General features: G+C 41.4%; 1 protein-coding gene across 1 annotated transcript; it reads right to left on the reverse strand.

Annotated features, from left to right (window-relative positions):
- Window positions 1–7,473: 7,473 nt before the first annotated feature.
- On the reverse strand, window positions 7,474–20,389 carry LOC125537121 (peptide-N(4)-(N-acetyl-beta-glucosaminyl)asparagine amidase). Its single transcript, XM_048700419.1, has 17 exons — window positions 20,127–20,389; window positions 19,870–20,037; window positions 19,613–19,783; window positions 15,330–15,431; window positions 15,151–15,237; window positions 14,792–14,874; window positions 13,840–13,953; window positions 12,859–12,913; window positions 12,677–12,763; window positions 12,018–12,073; window positions 11,876–11,935; window positions 11,675–11,762; window positions 10,798–11,520; window positions 10,662–10,722; window positions 10,105–10,207; window positions 7,823–7,954; window positions 7,474–7,721 (listed from the first exon to the last, which is right to left on the reverse strand). Exons 1-17 carry the CDS (start codon window positions 20,262–20,264, stop codon window positions 7,631–7,633), a joined length of 2,319 nt encoding a protein of 772 aa, XP_048556376.1. The 5' UTR covers window positions 20,265–20,389; the 3' UTR covers window positions 7,474–7,630.
- Window positions 20,390–20,592: the final 203 nt, after the last annotated feature.

Raw genomic sequence — 20,592 nt, forward strand, 5'->3', positions numbered from 1 at the left:
ACATAGAGCAAAAACCCTAGTATATATAGGTTGGAGGGGAGGGAGAGGGCAGACACCAAGGAGGGAAAGTCCCTCCTTAGGGCGCCAGCCAAGGGCGAGGACTCCTCCCCTAGTCCAATTCAACCCCCCCCCCCCACACACACACAAGGAAAGGGGGGCACCACTTCCTATTGGGCCCTTGTGGCCCAATATGCCTTCCACTGTTTGGCCTTTTAAGGCCCATTGATATTAAATTAAATATAAATGTCTTCTAGCGATTACTAGAGCATATTATATATAATTGAACAGCCCCGGAAACATTTTACACCTATGTATTAATTATCGGTAATACCCGGTATTACCCGATACTCTCTGAAACCCTTCCGGTGACCCCAAAATGCTTTCTGATCCTCTCAAAACTATTTTGAATATTTATGAAACAATTCCAAAAATATATTATTATAAATCCCATCCTACTGATGCTTATAAGATCATGATTGACTTAAGCTTGTGAACACATAGGTTCGGTAACTCATAGACATGAACGAAACCCCTTCATTCAATGACCGACAGCGGAACCATGGACGTCCATATCGATCCCTATGAGCACATGAATGATATTTGAGTGAACCTTTGGTTATCATGTGATGTTCCATTTGCTTCGTGATACTTCACAAAACCCGGGATACATCGGTATCCTCTTGAGTCATCACTTGCTCATTATACCATTATCATCATTACCGATTTTGTTCTTCTTTCTCGTTTTTGTGTTCCGGCATTCCCGTGACATAGCCACCTGTGACTGGCCAGACGATGATGGATGTCGTCACACCGAGAGGTCCCTAAGAATATCTCTCCATCGTTGGAGGAGAAAATCCCACTCTTGAGCTATTTAGTCCCTTGTCAAACTTTTCGATGAGCCTGTAAGTTGTCGTTGTGATCACCGTGTTATAGGTGACGTTTGAGCAACCCCAAAGTCCACTATATGATAAGAAGTGATTATGATACTCGCATGGTCTAAGGAGCAAAATCACGCGTTAACACCATGTTATTACAATTGAATACAAACGGTATTAACTCAATTCATAACAGACAATTTTGGGTCGATTCAATATGATCGTTCTTCCAAAGTCATAATCTTAATGTTGTTTTTGGGCTATCTTTACACTTAATGATTTCCTAAGATCCAGAAAACGTGATCACCAACAACACTTGAGCTAGTCCTAGAGGCAAGACTAGGAACCTTTTATTTTACCATTTATTATTCCACACAGGCATATCAGTTTTCCACTAAATCACATATTCTAGGATCATAGCAGTTAAAGCATAGAATATAAACTCTACAATTATGAATATGGAAATATAATAATACAAATATTATTTTCTCTAGGGCATATCTCCAACAAAATCTACATCTGTTGGTCATGCCCAGGAGGGTTCCCACAACTTACTTGGTCCAGACAAAGCCCATATTGTATCACGGTTACACATGGAAGATACTCAACTTTGAACTCATACAATCCCTTTGATAGCTAGGTGGAATTCCCCGCCAATGAGTACACTCTGATGATCCAATCAAAGCCAGTCCACCCAGATCGATTCATTAATTTAGTAGTTAAGTAGTCAACCATAAGTAACCTTTAGTGTGATCCTAATCCACATTATAGCAACCGAGCAACTACTCATTGGTTACAAGATTGGTGTAAAATGGACTACTGGGTTCTATCAAGCATGAAGTAAAAATCCAATAGGGGTTTCCTAGTTGGAACAACTACAATGCATAAAAACATTAGTTATGCTCAAAGGTTCCACTTGCCTGGTATTGACGATTCTTCAATCTCACAATCTTTATCAAGCTACTCTTCGCTCTCCCTACAATCTATCGTAAGTAAAGAGCAATCATAAACAACCATATAATACAATCAAAAACATATAACAAGTGTTGTGCATGGTATCAATGTCATTGTGCTGTGAGATCATGTGTTAGTGTTAACTCATAAGAGTTTGGAAAACATAGTGGTTGTTAATTTGAATATATGTGACATAAAGGTTCACATGCAAGTATCAATAAGGGTTCATCACATAATAAGTATGTTATGTCAAGTTGTGGTTGTTAGATCCAACTAGACATAATCTTAACAACAGAGTCAAGGTCTGAATCTTGGATAGCCAAGTTCATACTCAAGTCTGAATGGCAATTCAAACTTATTGACCTTTCATGAAGATTAATACACACTAAGTGTCTAGGTTTCATCTTGGGTTCATCAACTTGGTTTGACTTCCAATTTGAAATAGTGTTCATGTTATTTTAATTCAATTTGAATTGAGTTAACAATTTGATTTGGTTCCCCTAAGTTAAATTGAATTACGAATTATGAATTATTTCATAACTGACTGAGTTGGTTCAATTCAACTCAAATACAATTAATGCTTCCCTAAATTCAAATACAAGTCCAATATAATTACTAAAGTTTATTTATTTGATTCAAGTTCAAACTAAAGTCAACTCTAAATCCAAAATGATTTGCTATGTGTAAATAGTTTTCAAACTTTATTTAAGTTTGAATTTACACTTAATTTAACTTAAAGTCAATTGTGACGCCACAAATATTTAATAGGTTCAATTCAATTTACTAAAGCATGTTGCAATAATTTTATTCAAGTTAAACTTATGGTTTAAAAGTTATAATCAAATTATGTTTGAAATTAATTCAAATTAATTTAACTTCCTAAATTCAAATAATAATCCAAAAATATTTACTAAAGTTCATTTTTAGGTTTCTGAACCTAGTTGCAAAGTAATTATTCCAATAAACATTTTTAACTCAAAGTTAAACAAAATTTAGGTTTAAACATTGTTTGAATTATAGCTACTATTTAACTATATTCAAGTTCAAATTTTAAATTATTTAAAATTGTACTACATTAGCTAAGATGAAATTGTATCTCACTAGTTCACTTTGCAGAAAGTATCAATTTCATTGGATTTATAATTTGCAAGTTATGCCCTATTTAAATTCAAATTCATTCTATTGGAATTTAAATTTTAAATTATTCAAATTTTAAATTTTATTTATCTAGGTGAAAGTGCATTTCCTAAGGATCGTTTTGCAAAAAGTTTCACTCAATTTGGACTTATACATAAATAGTTATGATGGTTAGAATATCTGGGGGGGTTCTGCAAAATTGCCAAATGAATTTAGCTAAATGAATTTTCTTAGGATAAGGTGGTGACATGGCAGTTCCTGATTGGTTGATACCGATTCAAATAAGTGGGTGTGTCTGTGTCGTGCGATCAAGATCTGACGGTCGGGAATAGATCAGAGGGGGTTAGGGTTTCGACTCACCGGAGATCTTCGCTAGAATCTAGCCGAAAAATGCGAGCATGGCACCGCTGGCCTCGGACATGGTCGCTCCGGTCGTTCCCGTGGGTGCTAGAGACGGCAGAGGGCATGGACGGGTGCGGCTCAGCGTCACGGGTCCTCTAGTGGCCTTGGTGGTCACTGGGGATGAGGGAAGCGACGTCGAGGGGTTGCCGGAGTTATGCACGACGGCGAAGGCTTCGGGAAGTGTTGGCAAAGCTCAAAATTGAGCGCATGTGGATGAAGCAAAGGGCCATGGAGATGCGCGAGAACGTACCGAAGATGATGTACATGGTGCGGGGGGCAAACGTGTGCTCACCTCGCCGGAGTGAAGCCCACAGCGGTGGTTGGGCTCGGTCCTCGTCGGAGTTGGGCGTCGAGAGGTCTTGGGGCTCACGGAGGATGTCTAGAGAGTAAGTCATGAAGCGGCGAGTCGAATGGTGGCAGCGGTGGGGCACAAGGGATTGCGGCTTAGCGGAATTGCGCCGACGAGATCCTAGGTCAGTACGGCGGAGAGGGGGTCACGGCAGAGCATCTTGGGGACAAGGGATGCTACGGCAATGGAGCTTTGGGAGAAGGCGATGGGGTGGATTTATAGGACATGGAGGAAGGTCCTGGCCTGGCCTGAGTGCGCGAGTGGGGGTATCATGGGCGCGGGTGTGCGGTTGTGGGCGATGTGGGCGCGGGAGCGGTTGTGGGAGGTGGGGGACGGTGCTGACACACAGGCCCAGACGGTCGATGAGAGGAAGGAGAGAGAGGGGCGCAGGTGTGGTGCTGGGCTGGCTAGCTAGTTTGGCTATGGCCTGGCTAGCTGGCTGGCTGGGCCCTTTTCTTTTTATTTTATTTTCTGTTTCTATTTTTCCCTTTTTCTTTTTCTGTTTTATCTGGAAATTCAAATAGGTTTTGAATTTGAATTTTCTTCAAACTAAAAACTTGCTCTAAATTCCAAATGGAATATTTATGACTATGCCAACCTTTTGTATGGACATTTTGGACATATATTCTTGCACTTATATTTTCCTTTTGAATTTGAATTTGGTTTCAAAACCAATTGTGTTTCAAATCCAATTTAAAAAATTGGCAGAAGGTCAAACTCATTATTTGGACTTAAGAAAATCCTTTTCCTGCCAAATAAATGCAAAGCCATTTTTAAATAATTTCCCTTGACTTTTTGAATTGATTTCAAAACAGATCCAACTCAATTCTTTTGGGAAAATTCATTTGGCTTTGAATATTATTTGGGTCTTGTTATGGGTATCCTTACGCCCAAATAATATTTCAAGATGGTTTGGTTTCTGCCAATGGCTAGCTAGGTTTGAACTAGTTGTATCGGGATTTTAACCCTTCCTAAGCAAACAATCAAGCAAATCGAAGTTAATCACAAGCAAGTCTAGACATTCATGGGTTTTTCCTAGAAATTTTTTAATCCCCTATGAAATTTTTAACATACCAGATTTGGAAAAAATCTAGGATGTGACCGATCATCGAGGATGAGAGAGGATAGTCGCCTACAATAGGGTACATGTGGAGTCGGAAGATCAAGCAAACAGGATCCAGAGATTCCTCGTAGCATATCACAGGATCGAAAAGCGAGAAGCTCATCACCCTCTCCAAGGTGAACTTGTTGAGCACATGTGGGTAATTCATGACACTTGATTGTTGTGCTTTGATTATGTTTTATTTGGACTTGTACGTCATTTGGACTATATGTTGTGTTTAAATTTGAGGATCTAATGTGCAAAAGTAGTTGAGAAGGGGTTTATATGCAAAAAATTATGGAAGAAATAGCAAAGGAGAAATTAGGAGTGGACTACATCGCGAACGGTTGTATCATGCGAGTCGGCTGGAAATTGGACGATATCATGCTAATTTCATGCATGTGAGAGCATCTTTTGATAGGAATGATAGACTACGCATATCAACAAGGAATTCCTTTTTTAGGAGCCCATTTGAAAAGAACTCCAAAGTTAAGCGTGCTTGGCTTGAAGCAATTCTATGATGGATGACCGACCGAGAAGTTGGTCCCCAATTTCATGATTCTTAATTCTACGCATGTTCAAACCCACAGAAACATTGCCCAACATTTCCCTTATAAGCATGTAGACGGACGGTGTACAAGATTCATCGAATGTCCGCATCATGATACTAATGGACTCTGATAAGTGACATACGTGTGGCACAAACACATGTCAACTTCAACGTGTTTTATGACAAGTTTAGTGACGCGAGGATGGCAACTTTATTTTCGGATGACATTTTTTGTTTTTTATTTGTTTTTCCTTTTGGATGGCAACTTTAGTTGTAAAAAACGTCAGGACCGGAAAGCTTCATACCACACGTGTGGCACTTATCATTTGGAAGACTAATTAAGTCTAACACATCTATTAAAGTAACAAGGGTTAGTGTGCTTTTGGGCGCGGACAGATGCGAATGCGTCCACCTCCATCCCTACCCCCTTGTACATGCATTGTTCAGAGAGACACGAGCACCCATCCCCTCGCCGACTGAAGCTAAAATTGTGCCTCGGTATGAATCCCTCCCTCCTCACCGTGATTGAACGAACGAACGTCATGCCTCGTGGTAGGTTCGACATTCGGCATTTTTACCGAAACCCCTTGCTGCTATTGATATAGTCAAGGAAGTGTTATCCATGTGAAACGCTTGTGTTAGCATTAGGGAACGGGGAAAAAGTCCAAAATAAACATTTAATTTATAGACAAAAGCTAAATTAAAACTGAACTTTCAATTCCTGAAATCAGCACACTAAACTCTTTGATCCCGGTCTATTTTAAACCTTGAGAGCATTCCCAAACAGGGATTGTCGATGTGGCAGGTTGAATCCTGGGATTGTTGACTGTGGAAGCCACTGGGCTGGCCCAACAGGCGCAAAAAAAAAAAGACTGAGATTTTTTTCGTTTTTTTTTTCATAATACATGAATTGAAATAGACAGCTACTACTACTGTTGATTGCGGACGCGACCGGACGGCCCGCGAAGCGAGTTATTTTTTTTCCTTTTTCATAAGGCGCGACGTAAAAAATACACACAAAATAGGCAACCCAAAGGAGTCGAACTTGCGACTTGGTGCTGCCAACTTCCCGCCCAAGCCAGTGGAACAAATGGTTCGGTTCTTATTGATTGAATAAGAGGCCCGATCAATTTAGCAACACGCCGCAAAGTCAAGATTAGAAAAAACGTAAACACATGTGAACAAATGTGTGAGACGTTGAGTGCTTTTTAAAATATGAACAACATTCTGAAAACAGAATGAATTTCGAAAAAGTGAACACTTTTTGAATAAATGCGAATGAATTTTGAAAACTAAATTTTTTTGAAAATCCGAACACTTTCTGAAATTTTAAAAAATGGGAGCAACTTTTGAAACCTGAACAAAGGTGTGAAAAAAATGTTGAATACTTCTAAAAAATGAATAACTTTTTGAAAACAGTACAATTTTTCATTTTATATTAAAAATGGGAGCAACTTTTTAAACAATGTAAAAAATGTTTGTCTAGTTTTGTAAAATGTTCATTTTCATTTAGGAAATGCTAAACATGTATTTGGCAAAACATTACTGTGTATTCAGAAAAAGTTGAAAGCATGTTTTTTTTAAATGTACATAATGTATTTGAAAAAAGTCGAAAGTGCATAAAGTAATACGACAGAAAAAAAGCTGAAGAAAACCGTTGAGAAATAAAGAAAACCCAAAGGAAAAAAGCAATAGAAAAAAACAATAAAACCATCGCAGAGCAGGGGCACGAGCCACTGGTCTAATGGGCCGGCTCGATTTGACTTGCCAAGTCAGCGAATCCCAGTGTAACGGTTTCAAGGTTCAAAATAGACTGGGATCAGAGTTTGGTGTGCTAATTTCAAGAATTGAAAGTTCAGGATTCGATTTAGCTTTTGTATATAAGTTCAAGGTTTGTTTTGGACTTTTTCCCGAAACAGGGGGTGTTTGTGCAGATGGGGCCAGCATCTTGAATGGGACGTTTCATTTTGGAGGCTCGAGGATATTTAAGGCCAACAGATGCTCATAGCGCATTTTTGACAAAGAGGGAAAATGACGAGGTAGTCGAGGTGCCAACCCATAGTGGAGCTAGCGGGAGTAATGGCGATGCACAGGTGCTCACAGGTTGAAAGGAAAAGAACCTCTTCCAGAGTAGAACCGGAATTTACAATCATCCAATATAATCAGTACAATTATTGGTTGCATATATAGTACTGGTCATGATACGTGCATGATTCGACAAGGTTTTGTTGGGTTTTGTACACACAAATTAACACCTGCGATCAGGCCATGTGTGTTTCCCCGTAGAAGTCGATGGATCCTATTTGAAACCTTGGATTGGCACTAGATTCTCTCCCACGTAGAAACCGAAACCTGGCAAAGGCAAGCGAAGCTTAGCTTATTTTTAGTCGCAAGAATAATATACGCAGAATGCAACATGACTATATCATCCGATAATAAACCATAAAACGTACCGAAGTACATTTGCTTTGTATCTCTTGTCAACAGTAAATGATTTCCTACAGAAACGGCTGCCAAAGATTACAGAACTCCGAGCATCAATAGTATTCCAGGTAGACCCTTGGTCTGTGCTCCCTTCAAGGACCCTGCAATGCAACATTGTTACTGACTTGCAGAATATCATCATTTCAAGACAAATTTTAGCATGGTCCCTCTTACCTCCCCTTTTCACATGAGAGGTAAGAGTGCATAATAGATCTGAACCATTGATTTGAGTAAGTAGTGGTCTGATTAACTCTTACCTTCTTACCTCCCATGTGAAAAGAGGGGGTAAGAGGGAGCATGTTAAAATTGCTCGCATTTCAAAGAAGGTTAAAAGCAGGCAAAGCTAGTGACATACTACTCTCTAACAGGCAACTTCTATTAACAATATGAATAACTTGAGTAGCAAGTAACACCGTTCGCATAAAAACTAGTCCCTCTGTAACTTAATGTAAGAAGTTTTTTTAACACTGTCATAGACTCTAAAAACATCTTATAAAAAGATACAGAGGGAGTACTTAGTAATAAAACTAACAATGTTGTCAGCGATACAGCAACAAAAATGGCAGGAAAATGTTGCATCACAGAAAGGAGGAGTATGGAAACAGAATGGATTATTCTCTGATTAACTGATAATAGATATGTGCCCTCCCTGTGGTGGCTGTCTCATCCCCTTAGCAGGCTATCTCCAACTTCTGGAAATAATATTCTTTACCTGGAATCTAATCCTAACAAATCCCCAGGAGATAAAGATGTTCAATTGAGATGCCCTGCCTTGGCCTGGTGTGTCCCCTGTAGTTGTAGGGCTATAGGCCCATGACAGGCGCTCATGAGTTATTTACGCGCATAACATACAGCATAAGTTCTGTTAAGGAGTATTAGTATTGGTCTAGGAGTCCTTATTAGTCTATGTTTAGTTTCCTTGCACCTCAAGTCATGTGTAATATATATATGCCCCTTGGGCCTTCAATAAAGATAAGTTGCTTTCCTAACATGGTATTAGAGCCTAGGTTTAGGTCTCCGGACGCTGCAACTCGTCCTTACGAACCAATTTTTTTTTTCTCCACCAATATCGATCTGTTCTGGGTCGATCTCGTCTTCTGCCATCGTTCCCAAGCTGCGTGGGCACCTACCACGTACCACGGAGCACCTGCCGCCCAGCTGCTTCGGTCGATCCAAGCCGTGATGCCCGTGACGCCGGTGACGTGTGCCTGCCCAGCCGTGATCGCCCGCAAGGCAGGATGCCTCGACCTGGTTGGCTACGGCGCCGCGTACACACGCGTGCGCCAGATCAAGTTACTACCCCGTTCCAATCCAAATCGAGGCCGCCTCATCCAGCTAAGGCCGATGACGGCTGCTCCGCCCGTGTGTACTCCTCCCGGTTGGCTGCTGCTCTGCTCCCGCACATCCATCTGCGTGCTGCTACTGTTCCCGCTGCCCTTTGCTGCTCTGCTCAGCTGCTGCGTTCCTGCTAGCCTGCTAGTTGCTGCGCATGTGTTGAGTAAAAAAAAAAGCTTCACGTTCCTTCTGCTGCCACCGCTGCTAGTCTTTTAGTCATTGCATCTAGTCTACTATGCTTTCTAGTTTTCTTTGTTTTTCACTGCGTCCAACCAAATCCGTTGATATTTTGTGTTTCTCATGCCATGCGAGTCCAACATACCTTTGTCCGTCAGCCTTTTTCTGGTCATTGTCCTCTGTATAGGATTTCTGTGGCCTCTCTTTGCATTGTTGATCTAAGCCCATTCTCTTGCCGCCGAGCTTCTTTCGCCGTCGGTTTTCATGGGCCATGATTCTTTAAGCAATGATTCTTCTCTTGATGTGCCATCTTCTTTCGACAACCCATCTTCTCTTGATACTTCTTTTGTATCTTCTATTGATGCGGTGTCTTTCTCTGATGTGCCATCTCTTCATTATCCCCTTTGGCGACTCGACAGGTTTTGAAGACTCTTCATGCTACGGCGACATCTCAAGACACGGATCTGGATTATCATTTTTTTTTAGTATTACACTTCTTCAAATGCAATGCTATTGCATACGCTTTGCATTTGAGGGGGGGTGTTAAGGAGTATTAGTATTGGTCTAGGAGTCCTTATTAGTCTATGTTTAGTTTCCTTGCACCTCAAGTCATGTGTAATATATATATGCCCCTTGGGCCTTCAATAAAGATAAGTTGCTTTCCTAACAAGTTCGATAGTCATTATACCGAATAGAAGCACATCAGACAGCCAAGGAACAGTTTTTTTAGTAAATGTACCAGTCCATTGGATCCCTCTCGGGAGCATCATTAGCTGACATCAAATCATATGACTCCAACTCGCAAGTTTGGCCACCATGCACCTTGTACATTAGCCAACATCCTGCAAATTAATTTTGCCATACAGCAAATCAATAAAATTCCCCAATCAATCAATCATAAGTAGTTGGAACAATTCAATAGTGTTCTTAAGCACAACATGAAAATTCTGCAGAACGTCAGCTCGACAGTTGACCAGACACTGCTGTCAAAAACTGGTTGGCTGCATATGACATGAAAATGGTGCTGGCTTTCTTTGGCCGTCGCTTTATAATCTAAAGCGGGGGGAAACCCTATTTCGAAAAAAAAAATCACAGGAGTACAAACAAGAAAATATATGCTACTACCTCTGTAACTAAATATAAGACGGTTTTGCAGTTCAATCGAACTGAAATGCAAAAACGTCTTATATGTTAGCTTGAAGAACTATCTTATATTGTGGGACGGGTGAAGTAGTATTTTATAAAGAAAATGAATGATAAGATTGTGAAGAAGTTATATTGGTAGCACCAAATTACCTTTGGCTCCATCAGGTTCTTCCCATTTGGACAAGCGAATGCCGTCAAAGGCTGCTGTTGCCTGAAATGATTTCAATATTTTAGGGCAAACCCTGATAAATGGATACATAAAAAATGATTAATTTGCAACACATACGAGCTGCTCACTGCTTGCAAGGACTGAACCTGAACAGAGTCTATTGCCTCTTGGGAATTGATGACCTTTTGTGTAAAAGATATTGCTCTTATAGTTACTTAGTATCTCATCAACTGCATCTAGTGCTACTGGTAATGCTAAGGATGTATGTATTAGATTTCCATCTGTAGCCACGGATGGATCTCCAACAGTGTGTAACTCTGCTTTTAAAGAAATAGCAGAAAGCAATCTTTCCGCAGAGGGAAGTATCTCAAAAATTTGCTGTGATTTTTGATCTAATGTGACTCTCCTGCTTTTGAAGTTAGCATCTTTAAGATTTTGCATCAAGCTCCTCAATGTGACAAAAACTTCAATGATTCTTTCATTAGGGATGTTATTATCACAAAAATGAGAAAGAATAGCTGAAAGAGCATCATGTATTTTTGAAACATGAGCATCCACACATCTCCGAATAGGACACGACGAGCAACTGAGTGAGTCTGCTTGGCCCAATTCTGACCTTGCTGCTCTCCATTCCACAGAACCACTTTGCCTTCCAGGTAGAGATATGCTGTTGTTAACTTCAAGATAGGTAGCTTTACTAAGTTCCTCGGACTCTTTCCTGTCACGTTTTTCTAAGGCTAAGTGTTCATTACTTGACAATCCACTGCGACACTTTCTAGTTATATTCATCAGAATAGCTGAAACTGTATCCTCGGAGGTAATGGTCCGCCTAGAGAGAACCTGCAAATGTAAAGCCGCATGGCACATTGGGTAACAATGAGAACAATTTCTTCAAAAATGACAAAGATCGTTCCCGACAAACACGCGTGCGCGCGCGCGCCAATACAGGCCCCCTACCTCCAACGCAGCCCCTAACCAAGCAAGAAAATTCTACCTCATGCCACTTTCTGGTGTAGCGTTTTGTTATATCATGTACTCCATCTTTTGAGATACCAATTGCATAATCTAATTTCTTGTTCCACCTAGAAAACCGATGCAACACAACATCAATATGAAGTGAAAATTAGACAAACTATTAGATGAATTATATGTCAAAATAATATGCAGAAATCAGTTGGGTAGGATTGTATTTTACCCTTTCTCATACAGCAAGGGATTATCATAGACTCCTTCGCATGGATCTAAGTGAATCCATCTGAACATTCCAGAACTGTGGCGTTAATAAAAATGGAAATAAAGTACCGCATTTGAAGCAGTGGTGGATAGGTCATACTAACCTCCCATAGAGGTTTGAAAAACATTCTGTCCAAACATGATCAGTGAAATCCAGAATCTGTGAAGTAAAGAATAGGCATGTTCAGTTGTTGACCACAGTAGAACTAAAAATTTAGGGATTCATTTGCTAAAAACAGACTTGTAGCAGAACTTAAATTGCCTTTGTAAAGAAGCATATTTATTGAACTAACTAAGAGTAAAGACCAGTCAAGGCAGCAATATGGCGATTGGACGAGCACTCCAGTAAGTGGTTTTTGGAGAAAACAAAGCAACTGAATGATGCAAAAGAATACTCACAAGAAGCAGAGGCTGGAATCTTTTCAAGAGATATAATCAGTTACGAATCTAGTCTAGCATTCAGTACTTTTTTTGACCAGGTAGTGTTGAGAACTTCAGTGTCTCATATAATCATAATATTAGCACATGTTATTTCAATGATTAATTGAGTGGGAAATCCAAACCAATTGTTTCATACTAACAATTCAGTAACTGAATAATGTGGACATTTGATAATTCTGTATTCAACTAAACCACCGAATATGAATGAATATGCCAGATATGGAAGGCCGTCAAACCATTTGACAAATATGGAATCACTTACAGTGAAGGAAACCATAATCATTACTGAAGCTAATACGATTATGAGCATTATGAAACTAACCAAACGAGCTTCATATCCAAAAACTCGACAGTAGAATGTGAAGCAATTCGCCCATTCTCCACAGCGTCCTTTCCTAGTTTGTATAAGCTTACAAAAAAGCAAGAAATGTTAATTTCCAGCTTGGTTTAAAAAATACACACCCACTACCAGGATCACAGGAGGCTAGGACAGCTTACTCATACCTTATACGGATCATTGTACCTTGGGAAACGGGTGATGCTCGAACAATGGTTGCACCTAAAAATAGTAAGTGTGTGTATATATATATATTAATTATATATAGGCAAATGAAGTTCTAAAAGTATTGACAGTACAGCACCAGGTGCGAGGAGATGAAGTATTAAAAGGATAGAAGTACAGTTGTTCTGGTATGTAGGATCTTATAATACTACAGCACTGTGGGGCCATTCCAGAGCTCTAACTAGCATCCTATCATGCTCATAAAATATAAAAATACTGATCATGTCAACCTGCAAATGATCCTGCCTAGGATCCTGATCCAGATCCTGACAAACATGGTTATTCAGATAGAGATGACACACAGAAGTGCAAAAAGAATTTGTCTTATGCTGCAGGAACAGTTGCAGGGTACATAATTTCCTGGAATTATACTTGACAGATAATGAACATGAAGGTGATGAGAGCACACCAAAATAAGATAGCATATGTAACCAAGGGGTAACTTGGGTAAGCCTTTCGGTGAGATCTAGCAGAGCACAAGATGCATCTACTCGTCATACGAAATTTCAGATCCAAATTTGGTCCACACATTAGATCCTGCTGCAGACAGGAGCAAGTTTAAATGAACAGCTTCCAATTACATTCAAAGCAGAATTTTTCCTTTTCATTTCTCGACGTGTGGGTAAAAAGTTTATCAGAAAATGTGTAGCAAGGTAAATGCATAGCACGTGAATGCTATTAGAGAACTTCAGAATTTTTCATAACTTTTGTTCCTCCAAAATAAGTGGTATCACATCTCACCCAAAAAGATGAACCTAGCCAAATTGCTAGTACATAAATAACCAGGCTTCAAGATGTGGAACTGTCATTTACTTGGATATCAATTTTGCAAGTTGTTGAAGGAAACATGACCGTTCTAAAAATAAATTTGAATTAAGATAGCAGAAGTAGGTCCAACTAAATAAAATTCTACTGAATGCTACCTATAGATCTCGACACGGGAGGCACCGAATTCAATTTCTGAGGGAAGTGGGTTTCCCATTCCAACCATAGATGTTTCACGGTCACAGATGTCACAAGCTGGTGCATTAACCCATCTGCAAGGACAAGGATCACTGTTAGCCAATATGCAAGATAAGCATCATTGTTAACCCATTTGCAAAGATAAGCATCAATGTTAAAAGATGAAGCGTATATGAGTTCTATCTTAAGCTGTTCAACCACACATGTAAGGCTGTATAGTGTGTACTGAGTGACGTGGAAATATAGAAATCCAAACAAAAATACCACTGATAATACCATAATAAGGCTCGATGAAGTTCAAAAAGATAGTGTTTAATCTCTATGTTCCACGGGCTCAAGTGAAGCCATGCAAGTACCACTGGACATTTGTTATGGACATACTAATCACTGAGGCATTTTGCTTTGCTTGACTTCTTTGACAACACTGTTCAATGTTCCAAATAGCATTACTTTTCAGAAACTAAATTCAATGTTCTTCTATATAATTCAAAATGGCAAAAGTAATGCCATAGAATATATATGATAGCTGTCACGTGGGTTGGCCACCCACATGCTATCTTGGGCTCCAGTTAAGGGATATATGGATATATTCCTGTTCTTTTAAGTTAGGAATCGTACCATTTAATAAACTAATTAGAGAGAAGATATTAGTTTGCTACCTAGGTTTGACTTGTTGGGCCTCTATATATAAGGATGACCTCTCGAAATGAATTAATCAAGCGGGAAGAGTTACGATCTATCTCACATCTACTTCATACTCGTAATCCCTAATCTAAACCCTCTTATCAGTTAGCTAACACCCGGCGATCCTCCCAGCGGTAATTACTCTCATGAAACCATATCAGACACAAGACACTAATCATCTGCAAAAAGAAATAACCGAGAAAAGAGTCATGAGAATGTTTCAATAACCTGAATGATTGCTTAAACCAGAGAAGCAATTGCAACAGAAAGGCATGATCCTCTTCATTTTTCGAAGAACTGAAGATCCCTTCCTACTAAAGAATCTTGTATGAGAATTTCTGACAAGACATCCCTTCAAACATAGAGCTTGATATAGCAATCCACACCATTACGACAACAAAAATATCCAGACGCAGTCATGGTATTAAAATTTACAATAGTAAAATACGACAACTTTCTATGGAGCCAAACTTGTACCAGAAAATATAATTATCATCAAGTCCAAGGAAACATAGTTCTATAGAAATATAGAGAACATCAAGACAAAAAAAAAGTAACTAACAGAAAGCCAAGGCAGAAACAGAAACCTTGGCCAGTGAAATCAGCGCCTTCTCCTTAAGTTCATCTACAGGAACCGTCTTCAGAGCTGCTTCCTGACGCACCGGATCCTCGTACTACATCCAAAATGAGTGTCAGCAAACAAGAACTAGAAACAACCACAATATTAAGGAATGCTTTGCAAATGAAAAGTATTCCAATTACATACCTTCAGAACCTGGCGCATGTATGGCTCAACTCTTTCTCTGAAAACCTCTCCTCCGTCACTTTGTATGCTGTACTGTTGCAGTAGAAGTGCCTCTTCTTCCGCCTAAGAAAAAATCAGTAAGCATAGTTATATTTTCCTATAGGTGCCCTTTGGTTCAAAGGAATGAAAGAACTTCCCAAATTTCTACGGACTGCTTTCCTACACCCCAAATCTATAGAATCGTCACAAAGAGCTACGAAGCACCGATACGTGCAAAACCTGTGTATCCCCATCCTGTACGTCACCGATGCGGCGATAAGCATGATACCGCAGCGATACGCATATCCCTGGGGTATCGTGATTTTCGATTTAAAACAAAAGAAAAAAAATGCAGATACGCCGCCGACACGCCAGCGACACGGGAAGCCCAGTAAAAGCCCACTCCACCACTTGCAAAGTCGTAACCCTAAACAGCCAGCACTCTCTCTAGCAGTTTGTTGTGCAGCAGATTGGATCGAGGATTCAGGTGCGACCGCACGAGTGCGCCGCTGTGTTGCTACCACCGCCGCCACTGCCTGGATTCCGTTGCGGTCATCTGGACTCGCCTCGCCGCTCCGTGGACTCATCTCGCCGCCGCTTGGAGTGTCCGCCGCCGCCTGTTGGCCGTCACCAGCAAGGTGTCCCCCCCGGCCCCTTCCCAATCTCTGCTCTCTCCCGGTGGTGTCTGGTCCTCCCGCTCTTGCTGGCTTGCTGCGTGCTGATTCTGTGTGTGCTTCCTGCCGAGTGCGTGTGTGCTGGCTGTGTGTGTGCTTGCTGCGGCGTTCGTGCATGCGTTCGTGCTTGGTGTGTCTGCCTGCGTACTTGTTCTGTACTTGTGTGCGTGCTTGCTAGCTGCAGCTGGGCACTGGGTGCTGGCTTCTGCTGTATCAACTGCTCCCTCCGTCCCAAAATAAGTGTCTTGAGCTTAGTACAAATTTGTACTAGAGCTAGTACAAAGTTGAGACGCTTATTTTGGGACGGAGGGAGTATGATTTTCTGCTGACCTGATGATGTTGCAGCTATTGCTAGGGAGTAAAATACTGGCAATGACATCTGCAGGCCAATCTTCAGTTGAGAGGCTGGGAAGCATCAAGCATGTATCATTGGGTAAGCAAGCTACGAGCCAACGTCTTTACTGTTTTCAGCTTTTCATGTTCAAGTGTTATGTATATTTCAAATTCTAATACAAGCATATGATGTATTTTGCAAGTACCATGAGGATTCAGTAAATCGATGGTCATTCAGTCATCGAGACGAGGACTTGATGAAAAGAGGCATCTATGATACCTAAATAGTTCATCCCCACTATCCTATTTCTCTTGACATGCAGCCTATCCACCTCAGCATTTTTCAACCAATGGTGTGATTTAACTCTGATAATTTTTTCTGAGATATTTAACTCTGGTAATTAATCAAACAAGGCCTCCTCTGTCTTCCACTGAAGCCCATCAGTGTAAAACCTGGTAAAGAGAAGCCCATCAGTCATCTCTCTGTATCCTGGCAGACCAGGCGACGCTTTCAACCCCCACCCACGCTGCAACGCACCACCAGAGGGTGCCCTGAATTCTCAAAAAAAAAAAAACAGACAGTGCCCTGCAACCCTGCCCTCTGGCGCTCACCCAGGAAACCACCCCTCATGCAACCCACCTCCGCCACCGCAACAAGATCCGGTGCAGGGCCGCCGCCGCCTCTGACCCATAAGAATTGAGATTCTTTGTCGCTGGTTGCCGTCCGGCGCGGCGGCGCGCAACACCTCGCGAGGTCCTGTGTACTGCAGGGTAACCGCGCCGCTACCCTCCAGTACCGATGCGTCCAACCTCGGCCACCTCAACGACCTCCTCAAGAGCGTCCTCCACCACCGCCTGGTTAACCAGAAGCGACGACGCCGCCGGCTCTCGGATGACTTCCCGTGCTACAGCTAAAGTGCCTCTTTAAATTGTGGAGCGACATCGCTCTAATCGTCTCCAACATCAGGTTGGTCGTTGGTGTCTGCACCTTTATCCAAAATCGTGGCATGATGTACAGGTTTCTTTTGTCGAGAGTGATGGAGTACGAGGGAATTTTCTTCAAAGTCAATCTGATTCGTTGTACTCACCGTAATAGAAGAAACTACCTTCAGGCTGTCTCTATTTTACTCTTAAGGCAGCAACATTTAGTTCATCTAAATCTGTATTAGTCAAGATTGACTTCAGTTACGGTCCTGCTTGGTTATGCTACATCTGTAGTCCCTTTTCCCATGTCTTTGTTAATCAAGCCTTTTGTTGTTTGCAGTGGTACACGTCCATGTCATCTCCACAAGTCGTGGCCTTGGTAAGCACTATTAAGCTGGCAGATTAAATTATGAATGGAAATAGCTTATGAATCATGCCTTTCTATGGATACCCATTAATGAAATTTGTTTACTAGCCACAGGATTTAAATTTCAGATGTCTCTGAAAGCATGATAGTGAAGCAATGCAGGCCAATTTTGTATTATTTATTATTATTATTATTATTATTATTATTATTATTATTATTATTATTATTATTTTCAATCTCAATTTGCGCTCTGGTTGTTAAAGTTTCTTTCTATTCATTAACAGTTTCCCGCTACTCACATCGACTTTAGATGTATTTGGTTAGTCCATCTGTTTCATCACATTTCATAGATTGCCAACAGAAATGTGACAGTTTGTCTTTTCACTTTTCAGGACCACTACCATTCCTTATTTATGTCTACATGAAGTGTTTGCCACAATGGATACCTTAAGACGGGATGCGTACTTTTACGAGGCTACATGCAAGTTACACAACTACTTGCAACAAAACTGTGCATGCACTTATTTGATTGCTCACATCTATAAATGGAGATGACTTAGTTGGTTAAGATATCAACATGTTTTCTTTTTCTCTAATACTATTATGTATCATTTCATCTGAATGCATTTGAAACATATGCTTGATCATATTTTTTTGACTAGGCAAGATATTAATCATATATTTGTTCATCCATCTTCTCCGGGACAATCGAATGTTCATGTCCCATGTTTTATTGCTTCTTCGACTTGCAATGTAGGCTACATAGAAGGCATTGGCAAAGCCACTAATTGGTTATCGACGGTAATTATGTTTACCTTTTTTAGATCAAGCATAAGAGATCTTCTGATGTGAATGGTTTCCTTTCTTTATATTTCTAGAGGATTGTAAGCCCATTTTTACCAATGTAGCTAACTAAAGATATGATTTATACCACTGTGTCTGCTTCATTAAGGTATTCATGAAAAAAAAAAGAGCCACGAGACTTTGCCACAATTATTTCTATAACTGCATTTTTTCGGAAGCAACTTTTTTTCGAGTGCAAAGTGAATTTCTATTTTGCAAATGTGCAATGTAAGACACCTATAAATATGAAGCAGAGAACTTTTATATGTTCTAATTTATTCTCGACAATGTATTACTACAAATCCCGCAGCAACGCGCGGGGTATTATCTAGTGTATGCAACTTATGGGGCAGTATTTTGATCTCATCTCATGCATTTAATTATTCTTTGTCTTTATAACATGCCATTTTATTAATTATTTATCTATACTTGCCGCATCGGCATATTGCTATTTCTGAAAATTGCCGTATCCAGTATCCCCGTACCCATATCGCCATTTCCGTGTCGTCGTATCGGTGCTTCGTAGGCGAAGAGGGTAGCCCTCTTGGAAATTTTCCTTTCTGTCTAACTATGGCATCACTCAGTCTGTGTAGAAGATTAATGTGTTTATCCTGTGGAGCAATCAAACAACTTCTATTACCAATTCCAGTGTTTCCAATTCCTGTATGATTTAGCATGTCATGACTCATGACATCCTATTCCTATGTTCAAAAGGGGATCGATATTTGGATTTCCTTCTCTCTCTTTTCCCCTAGGTGAAGTACTTAAGTATTTAAACAAGGGATGCAATTGTTTGCTGCCCTCAAACTACATTTATGCAAGTTTGAACAGATGCAGGTATGAAAACGGAGCATAGCTCTTGCCCTTTTCACTGCCCAATCAAACAGAAATGATCTTGAACAAATGTAAACAGTACAAGACCTGCCGATACCATCCAAACTGCAATGCAGTAAAATGCAGTGCCCATGTTTCACCCTAGTCCAACCCAAACTCCAAACTCCAAAGCCATCGCGTGAACTAGATTACCAGATCAATTTGCACACTAACCAGGACCAACCCCTGGACCAATTCCATACCGCACTAGACCATCCGATACAGCCAGGGATGTCATAACGAAACCGCACCTGAATCATCCTCGCGAGCTCCTCGTCGGACTTCTCCTGCGCCCTCGCAGCTACAGCCGCCGCTGCGTCCATGTCATCCCCCTCGCCGATGGGGACGAGGCGGAGGACCTCAGAAATGGACTCGAGGTCGGTGCCGTCGTCGACCACGGAGCCATCCGCATCCACCTCGATCTGCACGGGCACTACACCGGATCAGAGTACAGCGGAGCCAAAACACCCGGATGATCGCGGGGTGTGAGTGGTCTGGGAAACTGCACCTCAATCAACCTCGCCAGTTCCTCATCGGACTTCTCCTGCGCCGTCGCCGCCGCCGAAGCCGAGTCCGCGTTCTCCCCCTCGTCAATGGACATGAGGCACAGGCCCTCGGGAATTGACTCGAGGTCGGTGCCGTCGTTGACCACGGAGCCATCCGCTTCCACTACGATCTGCACGGGCACCACACCGGATCAGCGAACAGCGGAGCGAAAGCACCCGGATGATAGCGGAGTGTGTGTCGTCGGGATGGGGATCGAACCTTCTGGAGGTCGGGCGGGACGGAGGTGAGCGAGAAGATCTGAAACCGGAGGACGTCGAGTCCGTCCTCCGTGTCGTACTCGACCGTGTGCTCCTCGTCGGCGGGGACCTCCCGGACTACGAACCTGCGAGCCACCATGGCGTTATCTCTCCGTGGACCAGGTCGCGGCGTAGTCCACTATCAAGGCCTCAAAGGGTTTGCGTGACAGGTGGGAGGGAAGGCAATGGCCGAAGCAGCGCACAAGGGCCTGTTTGCTTCTTTTTTTTCGATTCTATAATAACTCCCGAACGTGCCATATTGTTGCTCCTCGTCCCGAACACGTCCTGAGCCGTTGATTACAAGTACACATCTTAAAGCACTTAAAATTGCCAGGTCACGTTCTTCTGGTCGTTGGCTAGAAAGGACGAGACTTGGCTGCTCCCTGTGCGTGTGCCCATCCGTGCTCCCGCGTACGTGGCTTAATTTA

This window comes from Triticum urartu, chromosome 2 (genome assembly GCF_003073215.2).
Source record: "Triticum urartu cultivar G1812 chromosome 2, Tu2.1, whole genome shotgun sequence".
NCBI classification, from domain to species: Eukaryota; Viridiplantae; Streptophyta; class Magnoliopsida; order Poales; family Poaceae; genus Triticum; species Triticum urartu.

What these genes read in the sequence shown, in the direction of transcription:
- LOC125537121 (XM_048700419.1), bottom strand. Translation starts at nt 20,264, where the DNA reads ATGGTGGCTCGCAGGTTCGTAGTCCGGGAGGTCCCCGCCGACGAGGAG. An exon ending in AGCTCGCGAGGATGATTCAG is followed by an intron (nt 15,432 to 19,612) that starts GTGCGGTTTCGT and finishes ATTTTTTCTTAG; the next exon opens with GCGGAAGAAGAGGCACTTCT. An exon ending in CCCTTGCTGTATGAGAAAGG is followed by an intron (nt 11,763 to 11,875) that starts GTAAAATACAAT and finishes TCGGTTTTCTAG; the next exon opens with GTGGAACAAGAAATTAGATT.